Raw genomic sequence first — 14,660 nt, 5'->3', positions numbered from 1 at the left:
CCCTTGGATCCCATGCCTCCTTACTTTCTGAATGAGCCTCGCGTGGGGAACCTTATCAAATGCCTTACTGAAATCCATATACACTACATCCACTGTTCTACCTTCATCAATGTGTTTTGTTACATCCTCAAACAATTCAATCAGATTCATAAGGCATGACCTGCCATTGACAAAGCCATGCTGACTATCCCTAATCAGATTATGTCTCTCCAAATGCTCATAAATCCTGCCTCTCAGGATCTTCTCCAACAACTTGCACACTATTAAAGTAAGACTCACTGGTCTATAATTTCCTGGGTTATCTCCACTCCCACTCTTGAACAAGGGAACAACGTTTGCAAACTTCCAATCCTCTGATACTTCTACCGTCCCTATTGATAATGCAAAGATCATCACCAGAGGCTCATCAATCTCCTCCCTCGCTTTCCACAGTATCTTGTCTGGTCGCGGTGACTTATCTAACTTAATACCTTTCAAAAGCTTCAGCACATCCTCTTTCTTAATGTCTATATACTCAAGTGTTTTAGTCCGCAGTAAGTCATCCCCACAATTGCCAAGGTCCTTTTCCCTGATGAATACTGAAGCAAAGTATTCATTAAGTACCTCCGCTTCCTCCTCCGGCTCCATGCACACGTTTCCACTCTCACTCCTGATTGGTCCTATTCTCTCTCATCTTATCCTCTTGTTCTTCACATACTTGTAGAATGGCTTGGGGCTCTCCTTTATCCTGCTCGCCAAGGCCTTCCTAGCTCTCCTAATTTCATTCTTAAGCTCCTTCCTGGCACCCTTGTAATTTTCTAGAACTCTAACAGTATCTAGTTTCTTGAATCTTTCATAAGCTTTCTTTTCCTCTTAACTAGATTTTCTACATTCTTTGTACACAATGGTTCTTTAACCCTACCATTCTTTCTGTGCCTTGTTACGTACCCGTGGGTATCTTGTACTTGTCACGTGACAGTGGTGTTGAAGCTATACTGGACTTAAGGTAGTGGTCTTGTGATGGTGGAGTGACGTCATTTTCCCACCAGTAGAGGTCATGTGACAGTTTTTCCCAACAGGGTATAAAAGGAGGACCCCTCCCTGTGAGGAGGGGCAGTTCGTGGCTGGATTTGCCATTTTGATTCCATGCCACTGCGTGGTCCAATATTATGACGCAGTTTGGTTGAAAGATGGAGTTTTATTTAATGCCTAAAGTTTAAAAGGTAATTGCCGGCAGTTTCTTTATAATACTGCCAGTTAAAAACCAGTGGAGAGTGAAGATCGGAGTTCGGGAGCTAAAAGATCGAGGAAAGTCGATTTCGACGGTGAAACAGGTTCGACCTTGTTTGATCCTCATTCGGAAGGAATTTGTTGGCTGTGCCCCTGTTAATCCCTGCGAAATATAGCAGAAAGGATTGGGTACAGTTTTGTAAAGGAAAGTTCAGTGCCTTTAAGCCGTTTCATTTTCATCTTCATAAATTCTCCGGGAAAAGTATAGTTCGACTGGGAACTGCAACAACACGACGTGAAAGAGAATTTAAATCATCTAAAAAGTCTCTCCTTTAATGGACTGTAAGCATTTTGAACTTTCGCAGTACTACTTTGAAGAACTGTTTTTGCAACATCGCTTTAAGAACTGTTTTCGCTTTATTCCTTTAAGAACTGTTTAAGCTGCCGCACAGCAGCTGATTTCCGGTTGCGTTAGTCACTTGTTTACTTTTGGGGTTTGTTTTTCAGTGTTTAATAAATGTTTTATTTGTTATAAAAACCCCTGCCTCACTCATATATTTATTGTTGCTGAATCCGTAACAGCCTCAATGAAACATACCAATGCAGAATGCCATGCAAATGTTTCCTGAATATCTGCCACATTTCTGCAGGGCATTTCCCTGAGAACACCTGCTCCCAATTTATGCTTCCGAGTTCCTGCCTGATAGCTTCATATTTCCCCTTACCCCAATTAAACTCTTTCCTAAATTGTCTGTTTCTATCCCTCTCCAGTGCCATGGTAAAGGAGATAGAGTTGTGATCATTATCTCCAAAATGCTCTCCCACTGAGTGATCTGACACCTGACCAAGTTCATTTCCTAATACCAGATCAAGTACACTCTCCTCTAATTGGTTTATTTACATATTGCATCAGGAAACCTTCCTGAACACACCTAACAATCTCCACCCCATCTAAACCCTTTGCTCTAAGGAGATGCCAGTTAATATTAGGAAAGTTAAAATCACCCATCGCAACAACCCTATTATTATTGCACTGTTCAAGCATCTTCCTCCCTATCTGCCCCTCAATGTCTTTATTACTATTGGGAGGATCTATAAAAAACAGACAGTAGAGTTATTGACCTCTTCCTGTTTCTGACTTTCACCCACAATGACTCAGTGGACAATCCCTCCATGACTTCCTCCTTTTCTGCAACCATGATTCTATCCCTGATTAGCAGTGCAATGCCCCCACTTCTTTTGCCTCCTTCCCTGTCCTTTTTGAAACATCTCAAGCCCAGCACACTCAGCAACCATCCCTGCCCCTGAGACACCCAAGTCTCCATAATGGCCACAGCATAGTTCCACCTATTGATCCATGCTCTAAGTTCATCTGCTTTGCTTATGATACTCTTTGCATTAAAATAGGCACATCTCAAACCATCAGGCTGAGTGCTTATTTGCTCAATCATCTGCCTATCCTTCTTCATAAACTCCCTACAAGTTGTCACTACCTGTGCACCAACCACCCCATCCTCTGCCTCTTCACTTCGGTTCCCAACCCCTGCAAATCTAGTTTAAACTCTCCGCAACAGCATTAGCAAACCTCCCTCCCAGGATATTGGTTCCCCTCCAGTTCAGGTGCCACCTGTCCCACGTATACAGGTCACCCCCTTCCCCAGAAAAGGTTCCAATGATCCAAGAACTTGAAATCTTACCCCCTGCACCATCTCCTCAGCTACTCATTCATCTGAGCTATCTTCCTGTTCTGACCTTCACTAGTTCATGGTACTCGGAGTAATCCGGAGATTACCACCTTGGAGGTCCTGCTCTTCAGCCTTTCTTCCTAACTTCCTAAACTTACTGCACAGGACCTTTACCCCTCTCCTGCCTATTTCATTGGTACCAACATGTACCGACATGTACCACGACCTCTGGCTGCTCACCCTCCCCTTCAAGAATATTCTGCAACTGTTTTGAGATGTCTTGGACCATAGGAGCCGGGAGGCAACACAGTATCCTGGTGTCTCCTTTGCTGCCGCAGAATCTCCTATCTGACCCCCTAATTATCGAGTCCCCTATGACTAGTACTCCACCTGACTTCGCCCTACCCTTCTGAGGCTCAGAGCCAACCATGTGCTATTGATCTGGTTGCTGCTGCCTGGCCCAGATAGGTCATCCCCACAGCAGTATCCAAGTGGGATATACCTGTTGCAGAGGGGAACAGCCACAGGGGGACCCTGCACTGACTTCTTTCTCCCTTTACCTCTCCCAGTGTTCACCCATCTACTGAACTCTGGGTGTAACCACCTACTCAAAAGTCGTATCTATCAATTGCTCTGCCTCCTGGATGATCCTAAGTTCATCCACCTCCAGCTCCAGCTCCCTAATGTGGTCTTTCAGGAGCTGGAGTTGGCTGCACTTCCTGCAGGTGTAGTCATCAGGGAGACTATCAGGTTCCATGAATTCCCACCTCCTACAGGAGGAGTGTTCCACTGCCATATCTGCCATCCTGCCTGCACTGTACAATGGGCAACCAAGACCAAATCCTCTAACCTGTTTCTTTGGCCTCAGCCCTGTTCTCATTGAAGCCTCTTTAGTCAAAGCAAAGCCTGACACTTCTACCTTCACTAGTGCCCTACTCCCAACAATGGCCGCCCTGTTTACCCCTTCTGTACTTTCATTTAATTTGCAGAGCTCTGCTCCCAATGCCAATTGGGCCTCTGGAATGTCCAAACGCCCACGAGGCCCTCCTTTTATACTAGCTTTGCCGACCTGCAAGTAGCCTCTTTGAAGTGCTCTGCTCCCACCACTGATTGGACCTCTCAAATTCCTCCAGTAATTTGGTGTTTTTTTGCTCAATATTCCAGCATCTGCAGTTTCATGTATCTCAACACCTTTCCTGCAGCAGACAATGTACCCTGAAGCATACTTATCACCTCAGTCTATACCCAGTCCTTTAGACAACTGATCCCATTCCCAGGGAGTCATCCACCTCCTCTCTGAAGGAATTACTCATCAAGTGCCTTATTTGTGGCTCATCCCACCGATCTACAATTAGAATTACAGAAAGGGATCATTTTAACTTTCAGCAACCATAGGAAAGGAGACCTAGTTCAGCAACTGTCTATTATACACATCTCTCCATTTTTATCTCCACTGACATTAATTGCCCACAGCTAAAAATGATTCTCCTTGTTATAAATCTGTGAGTTTACATGCCGCTCCCGCTAGCTTATCTTTGCAATGAAACCAGTTACCACCAGCACCGGTTATTAAGTCTGAATTAGAATCAGAATCAGGTTTAATATCATTGGCATATGTTGTGAAATTTATTGTTTTGCAGCAGCAGTACATTGCAATATATAATAATAAAAACTGTAAATTATGGTAAATTGCAATAAATATAGATTATATATTTAATAAAGGTTAACTTAAATAATTATTGCAAGAAGACAGATAAAAAGTAGTGAGGTAGTGTTCATGGGTTCAGTGCTCATTCAGAAATCAGATGGCAGAGGGGAAATTGTTCTGGAATTGGTGAGTGTGTGCCTTCGGGCTCGTGTACCTCTTTCCTGATGGTAGCAATGAGAAGGGGGCATGTCCTAGGTGATGTGGTTACTTAATAGTGGATGCCTCCTTTTTGAGGCATCACTCCTTGAAGATGCCTCCTGGATGCCGAGGAGGCTAGCGGCCACGATGGAGCTGACTGAGTTTGCAACTTTTTGCAGCTTATTTTAATCCTGTGCAGTAGCAACCCCCCACCCCCCATACCAGTTGGTGATGCAGCCAGTTAGAAGGCTCTCCATGGTACATCTATAGAAATTTGCGAGTGTCTTTGGTGACATACCAAATCTCTCCTAACTCCGAATGAAATCTAGCCACTGTCGTGCCTTCTTTGTAACTGCATCAATATGTCGAGCCCAGGATAGATCCTCGGAGATGTTGACACCCAGGAACTTGAAATTGCTCACCTGAACTTGACATAATTTGACAAGCAATGAATCTACCCAGATCTGATTGAATCAGATTAACCCTCTCTCTGAACCTTCAAAGCTCAAAGGGGCAACTAATTCTTGCAGCAATTTCAATTGTAAAAGGCAAGGATGATTTTTATTTAACATCTTAGGGCAGTGGCAGAGCAGAATTATTAGAGTCAGAGTGATACTGAAGGGAAATTGGCCCTTCAGCCCACTGAGACTATGCTGAACATCAAACATCATCTGTAGTAATCCCATTCTCTTCTCCCCACATTCCTGTTAACTTTTAACCCACCAACCCCCATGTCTTTAGAGTCTGGGAGGAATCTGCGGCTCCCTGGAGGGAATCCACACGAACAAAGAGTGAACATGCAAACTCCACACAGACAGCACCCGAGGTCAGGATTGAACCTAGTTCTCTGGAACTGTGAGGCAGTGGCTCTATCCGCTATACTACGGTGCCACCTATGGGTTAGTATTGCTGGTAAGCACAAGAATGAAAGAAAGTAGCAGCAGGATGAGGCCACTCAGCCCCTCAAACCTGCCCCACCATTCAATATGATCATGGCTCATCCGCCCCAGACCTTGTCTCCTCTTCTGTGCCCATCTACTTCTTTCAAAAATTTATCCCTTCCCCCAAATGCTACCAATGAAGCTCCAGAGTTTGACTCCTTAAAGGTACATTACAATGGCCGCTGGATCAGTAGAGAGACTTACCCAGCCACAATTTCTTTCACCTTGAAGGAAATGTGGGCATATTTGTCAGAGGGCTCCCAAAGTCTGTGTTCCAGAAGGTTCTCTGAAATACTGGGAATTCGGTACTTCACATCCACAACGTGGTAAGGTTTCAGCAGCCAGAGACAAAGGAAGAAAATTCCCAGAGGCAGTGTCACCAGCAAAAGGCAGCAAAGAGGCTTCTTGACCGGACGCATGCTAGAGGCAAGCAGAGACAAGAGTCAATTTTCACAACACAGTTTCTAAAGATGCTTTGAAAAAGTGGCTAATTAAATCAGGCATGCCAATAATTAAATTTTATACAGCAATATCAACAGTTCATCACTAACTTTTATTACATTCCATGTTCTGTAGGTTTTAGAGGAAAAATGGGCTGTTTTTGTCTCTGTTTGTGACTCATCTGGTAGCCATCTTGGCCTGGTGAACAGAACTAACCAGAGCAAAGAGACTGCAGCTCAATTGCTGCACGTTCTCACTTTCAATGTAAGAAATGCAGCAAAATTGGGTAAGTCACCTGTCACTCCTCATTATTTTGGGCATCAAACACCCCATTATGAGACCTGGTGTCAAATCTTGTTAGATGACCCTCTTCAGAGAAGTAAGAGATGCAAAGCCAAGTAAGAATGGAACTGGTAATCACATATCGATGCAATGACAAAAAGGTATGCCACCAGCTATTCTTCATTAGGAGTTTGAGGAGGTTTGGTATCTCACCAAAGACTTTTGAAAATGTCTACAGATGTACCGTGGAGAGCATTCTAAGTGGTTGCATCATCGTCTGGCATGAAGGGGCCATTGCACAGGATCAGAAAAATTGTAAAAATTGTAAACTGAGTTGTAAACTCAGCCAGTTCCATCATGAGTATGATCCTCCCCAGCATTGAGGACATCTTCGAAAGGCGATGTCTTAAAATTTCCATCATTAAGGACCCCCAGCTCCCAGCACATGTCCTATTCTCTTTGCTACTATCAGAGAAGAGGTACAGAAGCCTGAAGACACACACAACATTTCAGACCATAAGAGATAGGAGCAGAATTAGGCCATTGGCCCTTCATGACTGCTCAACCATTTGACCACAGCTGATCCATTTTCCCTCTCAAACCTATTCTCTTGTCTTCTCCCCATAACCTTTCATGCCATAACTAATCAAGAATCTGTCAACCTCTGCCTTAAATACACCCAATGACCTGGCCTCCACATCTACCCTTGACGAAGAATTCCACAGATTCACCACCCTCTAGCTAAAGAAATTCCTCATCTCCATTCTAAATGGACATCCCTACTCTGAGCCTGTGCCTTCTGGTCCTAGACTCCCCCACCGTAGGAAACATCCTCTCCACATCCACTATCTAGGCCTTTCGATAGGTTTCAATGAGATCCCACCTACTCATTCTTCTAAACTCCAGTGAGTACAGTCGGCCCTCCTTATCCACAAGTTCCGCATGCACGAATTCAACCAACCGCGAATCGAGAAAACCCAGAAGTGCTCTTCCAGCACTTGTTGCTCGAGCATGTACAGAATTTTTTTCTTGTCATTATTCCCTAAACAATGCAGTATAACAACTATTTACATAGCATTTACATTGTATTAGGTATTATAAGTAATCTAGAGATGACTTAAAGTATACGGGAGGATGTGTGTAGGTTACCATGGATCGGGATCGAAAAAAATCGGAGGTTCTCTTACTATGTAAGTCAGAACAGGTACATCCGGTATTATTTAGTGTTAGTTAGTCAAATGTTTGTCTTAGTATATAGTATATATTTCACCTTTCTATGCATATAAAACATTTACGAACATATGGTTCAGCGCCGGGCTCAGGAAGTTCCCGAGTTCGATCCAGTGACAGACCACTTCCGAGCGTGCTCTCCATCCGTGCCTGGTTGATGTGGAAGATCAAAAACCCAAAACTGCAAAACCCAATAATTAAACCACTGCATTGCTTGGTAATAATTGTAGCTTTCATCAGGGCAGGGCCTTTCTCACATTATCCTTTAAAATTGTACCGATCGTTGACCGACTGCAGCCTAACGCTTTTCCAATGACCAATGGTGTTTCACCTCTTTCCGATCGCTTTATTATTTCCACTTTATTTTCAATCCTGATCGTGATTATTTTCGTGAACAGAAACATAGTGCATACAGAGCTCCATCGCCAGGTCCTAATGCCCACTGCACTGAGACAGGTTGAATAAGGGACTTGAGCATCCGCGAATTTTGGTATCCGCAAGGGGTCCCAGAACCAATCCCTTGCGGATAAGGAGGGCCGACTCTACAAGCCCACCGCCATCAAACACTCCCAATACGTTAACCCTTTCATTCCCAGAATCATTCTTGTGAACCTCCTCTGGACCCTCTCCATTGCTAGCACATCCTTTCTTAGATAAGGGGCCCAAAACTGCTCACAATACTCCAAGTGAGGCCTCACCAGAACCTTACAAAGCCTCAGCATCACATCCTTGCTTTTATATTCTTATTCTCTCAAAACGAATGCGAACATTGCATTTTCCTTTCTCACCACTGACTCAACCTGCAAGTTAACCTTTAACGAATCCTGCACGAGGACTCCCAAGTCCCTTTGCAACTTGGCTTTTGAATTTTCTGCCCATTTTCGGGCAGAATTGAGGCATATTTACCTAAAAAGAGTGAGGTTTGATCGATCTAACTGCCAGGCCACTTTGGAAAGGTCGGTTACGGGTCGAAACATGATGATAGGATCCAGGCCCAGAGCATATCAATAATGTGACAGGGCTCAGGTCCTAGTGTGAAAAATGACCTGAGGTTTGGACAATTTACACACCAGACCAGATGGACTGAAAAGGCAAGGTGTCAGGACAAGAAGCAAAGTTCAGGCCGGTTCTCAGTACTGAGGCCTGCTCCAGGTTTCGTGTCTATTGACTCACTTTTGCTCTGAATGCTATTTACTTACTTTTATTGTTTGCACAATTTGTTTTTTTTTCTCTCTCTTCTTATTGGGTGTTTGACAGTCTTTTTTAAAATGGTTTCTTTTGGGTTTCTTTGTTTTGTGGCTGTGTGTAAGGAGACGAATCTTAAGGTTCTATAATGTATACATACTTTGATAATAAACATATTTTGAACTTTGAGCTTATTGCCTCCACAATCTCTTCAGCTCCAGATGGTGTGGTCCATCTGGTCCAAGCGACTTATCAACATCCAGACCTTTCAGTTTCCCAAGCATCTTCTGTCTTGCCACCCCTGACACTCTCGAAATTGCAGCATACTGCTAGTGTCTTCCAGTGAAGTTGGATGCAAAATATTTATTTAGTTTGTCCGCCATTTCCTTGTCCCCCATTACTACCTCTCCAGCGTCATTTTCCAGCAGTCCGATTATCTACTCTCACTTCTCTTTTACGCTTTATTTATCTATTATTATTACTATTACGAGTACATAAGGCATCAACTCACAGCAGTTTGGTGTTGAGCACCGGCCAACCAATGATCAGAAGAAAGAGAAGATGTTGTCAATGTTGGATTTTTGTTTATTTTCTGATCCTTAGGCTTCTTCTAGGAGTCAGGAATGACGAGCAGTCTTAATTCTAATGATGGTTTATTTTAAGAGTACAAACAAACATACAAGTACTAAGCAAATTAAATAAAGAGTTAAGCAATGATGCTAAGAGGTACAGTGCCTATAAAAAGTATTCACCCACCTTGGAGGTTTCCATGTTTTATTGTTTGACAACATTGAATCACAGTGGATTTAATTTGGCCTTTTTTTTGACACTGATCAACAGAATATGACTCATTCGTGTTAAAGTGAAAACAGATCTCTATAAAGTGACCTAGATTAATTGCAAATATAAAACACAAAATAATCGATTGCATAAGTATTCACCTTCTTTAATATGACACACCAAATCATCACTGGTGCAGCCAATTGGTTTTAGAAGTCACATAATTAGTTAAATGGAGATCTGTTTTTGGAGACCTATGTGCAATCAAGGTGTTTCAATTGATTGTAGCAAAAATACACCTGTATCTGGAAGGTCCAACTGCTGGTGAGTCAGTATCCTGGCAAAAACTCCACCATGAAGACAAAATAACATGTCAAGCAACTCTGCGTAAAGGTTATTGAAAAGCACAAGTCAGGAGATGGATACAAGAAAATTTCCAAGTCACTGAATATCCCTTGGAGTACAGTTAAGTCAATCATCAAGAAATGGAAAGAATATGGCACAGCTGTAAATCTGCCTAGAGCAGGCCATCCTCAAAAACTGAGTGACCGTGGAAGAAGGTAACTAGACAAGGCGGCGACTCCTATGTTTCTATGACTCAAAGACCTATGAAAACTCTGGAGGAGTTACAAGCTTCAGTGGCTGAGATGGGAGAGACTGCGCGTACAATGACTGTTGTCTGGGTGCTTCACCAGTTAGAGCTTTATGAGAGAGTGGCAAAGAGAAAGCCACTGTTGAAAAGAACTTAAATGAAATCTTGGCTAGAGTTTGCCAGAAGGCACATGGGAGACTCTGAAGTCAGCTGGAAGAAGGTTCTATGGTCTGATGAAATCAAAATTGAGCTTTTTGACCATCAGACTAAACACTAAATTTGGCATAAGCCAAACACTGCACATCATCAAAAAGACACCATTCTACTGTGGTGACCGCATCATGCTGTGGGGATGCTTTACTGGAAGGCTTGTGAAATTAGAGGGTAAAATGAATGCAGCAAAATACAGGGAAATCCTGGAGGGAAAACTTGATGCAGTCCGCAAGAGAACTGCAACTTGGGAGAAGATTTGTTTTCCAGCAAGACAATAACCTCAAGCATAAAACCAAAGCTACACAGGAATGGATTACAAACAACACAGTTAATGTCCTGGAGTGGCCAAGCCAGAGTCCCAACCTCAATCCAATTAAGAATTTCTAGCTGGACTTGAAAAAAGTCCATGATCCCCATGCAATCTGACAGAGTTTGAGCAGTTTTGTAAAGAAAAATGGGGAAAATCGCAGTGTCCAGATGTGCAAAGCTGATAGAGACCTATCCACACAGACTCAAGGCTGTAATTGCTGCTAAAGGTTCATCTACTAAATACTGACTTGAAGGGGGTGAGTTATTACACAATCAATTATTTTGTGTTTAACAGTTTTGTAGAAATTTCTTTTCACTTTGACACCAAAGAGTCTTTTTCTGTTGATCAGTGTCAAAAAGCCAAATTAAATCCACTGTGATTCAATATTATAAAAGAATGAAACATTAAAACATCTGGGGGGGGGGGGAGATACTTTTTATAGGCTCTGTAAATGAACGGTAAAGAATGCAAAGACAAAAAGAATAAAAATGGCACCTCTGAGAAATTAATCACTTTTATCGTTAAGATAAGAAAATCCTTATCTAGAAATAAACTAGTTAATAGGCCACATAATTAAAACAATTACATCACGTGCGCAATGTGCTAATATTTAGCCAATGGAAAATAAGAAAGGTGATGAACTGTTAGTTTAACTGCTGTACCATTTTATGCCACTAAGTGGGAATGAACCATCACATACTGTGAAAAATACACATTTGTTAAAAAATACAAATCTTATAAAAAGTATAATTCAAAAAACAGTGGTTTCCAACTGTCCCCACTTTGACTCTATAAGGGACCCTGGCAGAGTCACATCTGAAAATTCAGAGGTGGAAAAACTTAAAAGTAGGTACGTTACAGAGTAATCAAAAACTGCTTCTCAGAAGCATTCATAGTATTGCATCATGGCTGGATACACCTGGGATGCTTGTACAAGTTTGAACTATTCTGGTAATAATTGCTTTTAAACAAACAAAAATGTAGATGATAATATTCGATAATTATATTCTTGTTTTGAAGTCTTCCCACAATACTTGTCTTAACCTGGAGTCACTTTAGCTCGCTTGCAATGGCTGGCCTGTATCCACTTATTTTTATCTTCTACCTTAGCTACGGAATTGGTAATTAACAGTGCTTGGTAAAGACCTTCCCATTGATTTCCCAGGGGTTCCTTATGTGGTTTATTGACCAGGACCCATTCACCAGGAATCAACATGTGTCCTTCTTCCGATGGACCACTCCAAGCAGCAGAAACCTGTTGAGAAGCAGACTGAACAGCTTGTTAGCTTTACACAATAATCGGCTAAACTATCTGACATATCATGTACTGTATATCAGCCTCTCTGAGATCGAGAGCTCAAGGTAGTGACATTGGTCGCCACATCAGAGCTTTGGTTTCTTGTTTGGCATTGCCCTGATGCTGCATAATACCGTGGTACGCCTTCCTCGTGACGCTTAGACAGCCATTGTTTGATGATGCTGTTCATTCTTTCAGCATCCTGATGGCTCTGGATGATGGGGGCAATGAAAAGACCATTCAACGGTCATCAGTCGACATAATTCGTGACGTGCATTTCCAGTGAAGTGTGTTCTGCGGTCAGTATTAATGTGGCATGGCAATCCCCACTGAGGAATATCAGAGTTTTGGCTGTGTGTGTGGCAGTAGCTTTATTGCTGGGATGGCTTCCACTCATCTTGAAAACTTGTCCACTATTATTAACACATCTGAATACCCTTGTCACTTCGATGAAGTAATGTAGATTTGTAGATGTAGAAATGGAGTACTGAGTTGAGGCAGCTTCTCTGTTAATCCGGGACTTGCTTTCTGGCATGTTGTACATCTCTCAACTGCTTACCAAGCTTGTACCGTGAGATATGGATTCCACCAATTTGGAGAATCTGTCAATTACCTTTTGCACTCTGACGTGTCCTAAGGAGTGTATCTACTGTGCCGGGTATGGAGGCAGCTCAGCTGGGGCCATCAGTCTATGAATACTGCCTTATCTCCATACTCCATCGTCATTTAATAACCCTGCATTTTCCATCCAGTTCCACTTTTCTTCAATTGAGCACTGACCTTATGTTTTTTGGATATCTTGCATGCCCATCTGTGACATGATGTTTAACTTAGCTTCAGTTATCGGGTTTTCTTCCATTTCTTTACTCCTTCTTGCATTGCCCGTTTTGCATTTCCACACCTTTCCATTGTGGTCACGTCTGATGGTAGTTAGATGACTTCCATAACTTTTAGTACTAGTTTGCCATTCTTGGTTGGAGTTCCCACAGCTGTGAGAAATCCCCTTTGTCTCCATCAATTTCCAAAGGCATGAACGACTCCAAAAGCATATCGAGAGTCAGTGTGGATATTAGCTGATCTTCCTTCTGCTAAATTACAGGCTGCAGTTAAAGCTTTCAGCTCTGCCGGAGACCATGGTTCTTGAGGCCACTACTTCACTTTCTACAACCACAGCCCAACCAGCCATTCGAATTCCTCCCTCAGGTGTACAGAAACAGATCTGGGTTCAACAAAGGCACTTCTTTATGATCACTTACATTTTCTTGGCATGTTATTGTTCGAGCATAGTCAAGAACATCAATCTTCCATGTTCACTGACAGCAGTGTATATGAGCCACCAAATTTTTCCTCTAACACTGCAGACAAAGACTGCAGGTCCGTGCCTAGTCACTTTTGCAACTTTGACAACTTCTCCATTACATCTGTAATTGTAGCCTGAAGTTGTACCATCCAATCAACATTTTCCTTCCCTTGTGAGATAGGGGGATGACTTTGCTGTTGAGGTCGCTATTGTCCTTGTGGTGAAGTTGATTTCTTATGCCAACATGACCTAGCCTAATGTCCTCTTCTACCACAACACTCTTCTAGTGTTGTAATGTGAGTATTATTAATAGTAAGTTAATACTAATCAGGAAGCTGTTGGTAACAAGGGCTGGTTCCAGGGTTGGCGGGGATTTATCTCCAGTGTGCATTGTGTCTTGTTCCTCCACCCATGCCGCACGAGATACCTGGAAGCCTCTGTATTGTAAATATCATTTCCCGTCCCAGATAAAGATGCTCTTTTGGCCATAAAATTGTCGAGTGGTCCTTTTGTAAAGTAGAAGTTTCCACAATTTGCATATCCAATTTTGTGTATTTGTTGGTTAGCAGGTGGAGGCCACTGACCCATCTGTACCAATCTTATTCGGGCATCAGTATCCTGCTCCACTTGTTTGGCAGCTTGTACCAGTTCACTGCAGAAAACAGCAGTTTCACTCTAATTTCCTCTTGATAACATTTTGTTAGCATCTTTATACCATTTTGATAACATTTGGCTTCATGGTCAGCTTGAGAGGGCCATATGGAGTGTCTTCAATATTATCTTCATTTATTCCTGTGACTCCTGAGTAACTGAGCCAAACTGTCCCAGAGTAGTCTTCATGTTCAAAAACATCCTCTGAAGGCTTTTGTTTGCAATTGACCTTTCTTCCAATCAACCTGGTTTCGGGCTTGTTCCTTCACCCATGCCTTAATTGTTTCCCAACTAGCTGGTAAATGCTGTTTATCCTCTCCTATACGATTGTTAACTCGCTGTGTCAGCTGGTTTATTTGCTGTGTTGTTTGAATGGTAACTAAAATTTGAATGTCATGATATGAATGCAAATTTATATATTCTTATTTCATTGAAGTTCAGCCCAAGTCTTTAAGTTTCCTTCTTTTTAGGACGTGGAACTTCCTTGGACCATTTGTCATTTTTTTCCGGATCTGATAGTTGATGACAAAAATCCTGTTTCCTTTCATACTCTTCATCATCAGTCTTGTGTGTTTTCACTCTCTTAATTTTTACTGGGGTAAGTCTTGCCACAGCGGCCAGACCAATCACCTCATAACTGTCATCATCGCTTGAGCCAGTAGGGGTCTCTGTCGAGTCAGTATCACTCTGGAATTCCC

The 14,660-nt window shown here is 42.4% G+C and overlaps 1 protein-coding gene across 6 annotated transcripts in view; it reads right to left on the bottom strand.

The window, feature by feature from the left end:
* Window positions 1-14,660, bottom strand: part of b4galnt1b (beta-1,4-N-acetyl-galactosaminyl transferase 1b) — a 129,351-nt gene that overhangs the window by 82,788 nt on the left and 31,903 nt on the right. For all 6 annotated transcript variants that reach the window (XM_073071141.1, XM_073071142.1, XM_073071145.1 and 3 more), the window contains exon 2: window positions 5,886-6,101. In XM_073071141.1, coding sequence (XP_072927242.1) covers window positions 5,886-6,101 — 216 coding nt within the window. The remainder of the gene's footprint in view (window positions 1-5,885; window positions 6,102-14,660) is intronic.

The sequence above is a fragment of the Hemitrygon akajei genome, chromosome 18 (genome assembly GCF_048418815.1).
Source record: "Hemitrygon akajei chromosome 18, sHemAka1.3, whole genome shotgun sequence".
Taxonomy (NCBI): Eukaryota; Metazoa; Chordata; class Chondrichthyes; order Myliobatiformes; family Dasyatidae; genus Hemitrygon; species Hemitrygon akajei.
The sequence above is the reverse complement of the archived record's forward strand: the minus strand, read 5'-3'. Positions and strand labels throughout refer to the sequence as shown.